Raw genomic sequence first — 4,539 nt, 5'->3', positions numbered from 1 at the left:
CGTCCTGGGAGGGAACCAGGGGTGTGGAGGGGCGAGTTTAAAAAGGCAGACAGAGCCAAGAGTCACTCACTCTCACAGGATCTGCTCAGAAACCCCAGCTCCTATGATTCACTGAATTTCAATTCACCGTTTGGAACTTTACAGGACTCTTAACTTTTTTTTTACCCTTTAAATTAAGGATTTTTTTCTTAACAACAATCCCTGCAGCATGGAGCCCCCCACTCCGGAATATGGTGACAGCTACGAGTACTATGATGACAATGAGACTGCGTGTGACTTCTCAGAGTGGGAGCCTTCTTACTCCCTCATCCCGGTCCTCTACATGCTGATCTTCATCCTGGGTCTGTCAGGTAACGGCGTGGTCATCTTCACTGTCTGGAGGTCCAAATCTAAACGTCGGGCTGCAGATGTCTATATAGGAAACCTGGCACTTGCTGACCTCACCTTTGTTATAACTCTACCTCTCTGGGCTGTGTACACAGCCCTGGGCTACCACTGGCCCTTTGGCGTGGCTCTGTGCAAGATCAGCAGCTATGTTGTTCTGGTAAACATGTACGCCAGTGTTTTCTGCCTCACCTGCCTGAGCTTTGACCGCTACCTGGCCATCGTGCACTCTCTGTCCAGCAGCAGGCTCCGTTCGCGGGGCACCATGCTGGCATCGCTGGGTGCTATTTGGTTCCTGTCTGGCCTCCTGGCTGTGCCCACGCTGCTTTTCCGCACCACTGTGAATGACCTAAACAGCAACCGGACCACATGTGCCATGGACTTCAGCCTGGTGACCATGAACCAGAGGCATGAGTACCTGTGGATTGCAGGACTCAGCCTGTCCTCCTCTGCCTTGGGTTTCCTCCTACCTTTCTTGGCCATGACCATCTTCTACTGCTTCATCGGCTGCACTGTCACACGCCACTTCAACAACCTGCGCAAGGAGGACCAGAAGAAGAAACGACTGTTGAAAATCATCACCACACTGGTGGTGGTGTTTGCCATCTGCTGGACTCCCTTCCACGTGCTGAAGAGCATGGACGCCCTCTCCTACCTGAACCTTGCTCCGAGCTCCTGCGGCTTCCTGCGTTTCCTGCTGCTGGCTCACCCCTATGCAACTTGCTTGGCCTATGTCAATAGCTGCCTCAACCCGTTCCTGTATGCCTTCTTTGACCTGCGTTTTCGCTCCCAGTGTCTGTGCCTGCTCAACCTGAAGAAAGCTATGCACGGCCAGATGAGCTCCATGTCGTCCACTCTCAGCGCCCAGACTCAGAAGTCAGAGGTTCAGTCTCTGGCCACCAAGGTGTAGAGAGCAAAGTGAAACAGGGCTGCTGCAGGACAGCTCCAACTGCTGGAACACTTGTAAAAATACAGACTTTATGTGTCCATTGTTCAAAGCTGGTAAGATGAGATGATGAACTTTGAATTGTCACTGCCTACAGTCATGATATTCATTATGTGTTCCTCCCAATGTACAGTGAGAGAGGCCAATACTCTGTATGCTGTGTGAACTTGGGAAGCTGGAGCCAGCTGGCTGAGCTCCTTTAGCTGCATTGTTCCTCAAATTCTCAGAGAAAAAAAAAGTCTTTATTTTTTCTGTTTAAATTTGTATTTGCAGAGGTTTTTTCATTTGTATCATGAAAAAAGGCAGAAATATGAATTGCTCTTTACACTGGATGAAACCTAAAGCTACACCCTATTTTCATACCATCTTCGTTCGGATATATTGCTGATTTATTGTAGAAGCACTTGTTGTACATGAGCAGGGAAATCAAACAAAGCAGTGTCTCTTCAAAGCTTCAAAGAAGGTAGAAGTCTGGGTTACGGAAGGGAGGGAGGGAGGTGTAAAAGGAGCAAAGGTGTTGCAGCTTAATTACATAGTTTGTGGGGAGGAGATGGGGCAGACAGGCAGATGGCAGTTGACAAATGTTGCTGAGGGACAGGAGCGGGTGGGGCGCTATGGAGGGGTTTTGCAGTGCAGTCACGCACTAAAGGGACAAAGGAGCCTTATAAATGGTCCAAATTGATGTATATGTTTTATTTTTTGACATCGCTGTAACTAACTACTGTATTAAAGATGTGTGCTATGAACCAGATGTCTTAAATTCATTGTGTGCTTGTCTGTGTGTGTGTGTGTGCATGCAAATCAAAGGTAGATTTTCAAGTATCACTTTAAAGGAGAACAATCTTGACAGCAAATGTAAATATTTAACCTCCACTTTCACGTCAGTCCTGTTATTTCAGTGTTAAGTATCTCAAAGGGTTCAAGCTTTTGTTATGAATAACCTTGCATTCAGTTCACACCTTCAGACTAATAGGTCTCTAATCTCTATTGATTCACAGCCAGTATCCAGACAGTAACTGGATTATGCAAACTACCTGCCATCCTGAGTGTGTATTCTGCACTCAGCTGGGATTTCTGCAGGATTTCTTCATTTCAAACATTAGTATTTATTTAAGACGAGGAAGAAAGAACCAGCAACATATTCAGAGTGATGTGTGCTCAGTTAAAGTCAAAGTGGCTAAAATTTATGCATAACAAAATTTAGGACAGGCAAACCCTGTGTGCTGAATTACGTGGCCATTACCACTGAGTGACTCTTCTAAGGGATATTCTGATTTGACAGTAATGAGCTCTGTTGGGCATAATTACCGTTTAGAAATATCGGTGGTGGGATGGGTTAGGGGGGAAGTGGGACTCTAATCCTGGCAGAAATCGGGGCCGCCGAACAAGTCAATATTTGTGCCTGCTGACAAGAGATTGCAGTCAGAGGGGTTCTTGGAGCACGGGATGGGGTGTGCAGATGCTCCATCACACTAAAGAAGAAACTGTGAGGTGATTGAAGTGAGAAACTTGGGAAATGGGTCATCTTGCACCACCGTTCTAAAGTAACCACATGTGTGAAGTGTCGAAAAAATGCAAAGCTTCATCGTTTCTTTATGTGTGAGAGATCATATGTTACTTATTGTCCATCCTGGCGAAACGAAGCCTATTTGCAGTAAATGCCAGAATGTTCTTTGTGAGATCCTCGCAGACGCTAGATTGCTCAAACATGCAATGATTCTTCAGCTTGATAGATTTATTAGAAAAGATTTTATGTATCTAGTTTACGTATTTCGGATGCATACAGAATCTAACCCATAACACAAGCGTTCACTGCACCATTAACTCTATTGTGTAATAACAGAAGAATTCATTTTTTAGTTCATCTTTATATAAAACAGCAGATATACGAGTAGCAATTAGACCGTGGAAGCAGAGTCACTCACGCGTGCCGGACAATGCGAGACATGTTGTTATTATTGAGATCAGTTGGCCTGACAGCCTGTCTGATGCTTCACTTTGAGATAACTCACCCTGAATACCAGCTGACCAAAGCACACTGGGAACACCGCAAACACAAAAACAACAGTTGCACATAAATGTTCTCTGTGTTCCTGTGTGGGCTGTGTGACCTGTTTGTGTGTTCAGGGATGTTTGGACGTGGGGGCGTCGCAGCGCGCCTAAAGTATTCTTAAAGGGAGTTCGAGCATGTTGGTCTGCTGCCCCTGTTATAATGTTGTTTTCCTGGTCAGGAGGCATGAAGTTTAATGCACAAGTATTGTTTGTCCCAAACAATAGCTGCTATATTGTGTCAACCAATCGCACGCTCTGATAGATAAATACATGCTTTTCATTATTCAGCCAGTTTTATCATTTAAATATGGGTTGCTGAATCAATGAATCCCTGAATGATGGGTCTTATCTAGATCAAATGAGACCTCATAGCTTCAGAATGATAGTTAAGAAATCAACACAAACGCAGCTGCGCAGCTCCCAGCTCAGAAATAAAGCTGGAGATATGTTTTTGTGTTATCCACCTGAATGAATGCGCAATTACACCAGCCACACAATCAGTCTGCAGTCCCACACTTACGGTGAAACACACTAAAGCGTCTCACACAGGTGCCAGTTTCTGAGTGCTGTCATCAGTGTGAGCTGCCACACCCAAATGGGACATCTGAACCAAAGCACAACTGCTCCCCTTTCCTTAGATCTCCCTGCTGTTCCATCCCACCCAAGCAGCAACAAATGCACCCCACACTGTGTGTGTGAGTGCGTTCATATGCACATGTAAACAGAGACCTGACACATAGCACGGGCTGTCAACGCTAACCCTACTTTCTCTGTACTGTTCATCCACCTGCTGATTATAACGCACACAATCAGCTCCCCATTCTTCAAATCGCACACGAAACAGTCAGCACTAGGGATGACTCTATACAGTAGAGCTATCCGCACAGAGAACACAGCACTGAGGGGGGGGGAATTAGGAAGCCGGTGAGAGGGAAAAAAAAATTGTATTCTGGAGGATCCGCATGACCTCTGAGAGTCCCTCGCCTTTTTGTTTTGTCTGTCAATCCTACAAATCTGGAGCACAATGGAGCTAGTGAAGCCCGAAAAATAGAGAGTGGGAGGGGGTGGTGAGGTGTGGGCTGCGATTGCTCCTGTGTGTGTGTGTGTGTGTGTGTGTGTGTGTGTGTGTGTGTGTGTGTGTGTGTGTGTGTGTGTGT

At 46.0% G+C, this 4,539-nt stretch overlaps 1 protein-coding gene across 1 annotated transcript; it reads left to right on the top strand.

The window, feature by feature from the left end:
• The first annotated feature begins 82 nt into the window (after positions 1-82).
• aplnra (apelin receptor a) lies at positions 83-2,076 on the top strand. The gene has a single exon (XM_005729508.1). The coding sequence runs from the start codon at positions 209-211 to the stop codon at positions 1,292-1,294; it is 1,086 nt and encodes a 361-aa protein (XP_005729565.1). The 5' UTR covers positions 83-208; the 3' UTR covers positions 1,295-2,076.
• Positions 2,077-4,539: the final 2,463 nt, after the last annotated feature.

This window comes from Pundamilia nyererei, unplaced genomic scaffold (genome assembly GCF_000239375.1).
Source record: "Pundamilia nyererei isolate P.nyererei 1_Seehausen unplaced genomic scaffold, PunNye1.0 scaffold00033, whole genome shotgun sequence".
NCBI lineage: Eukaryota > Metazoa > Chordata > Actinopteri > Cichliformes > Cichlidae > Pundamilia > Pundamilia nyererei.
This window is presented reverse-complemented; position numbering and strand designations above follow the sequence as displayed.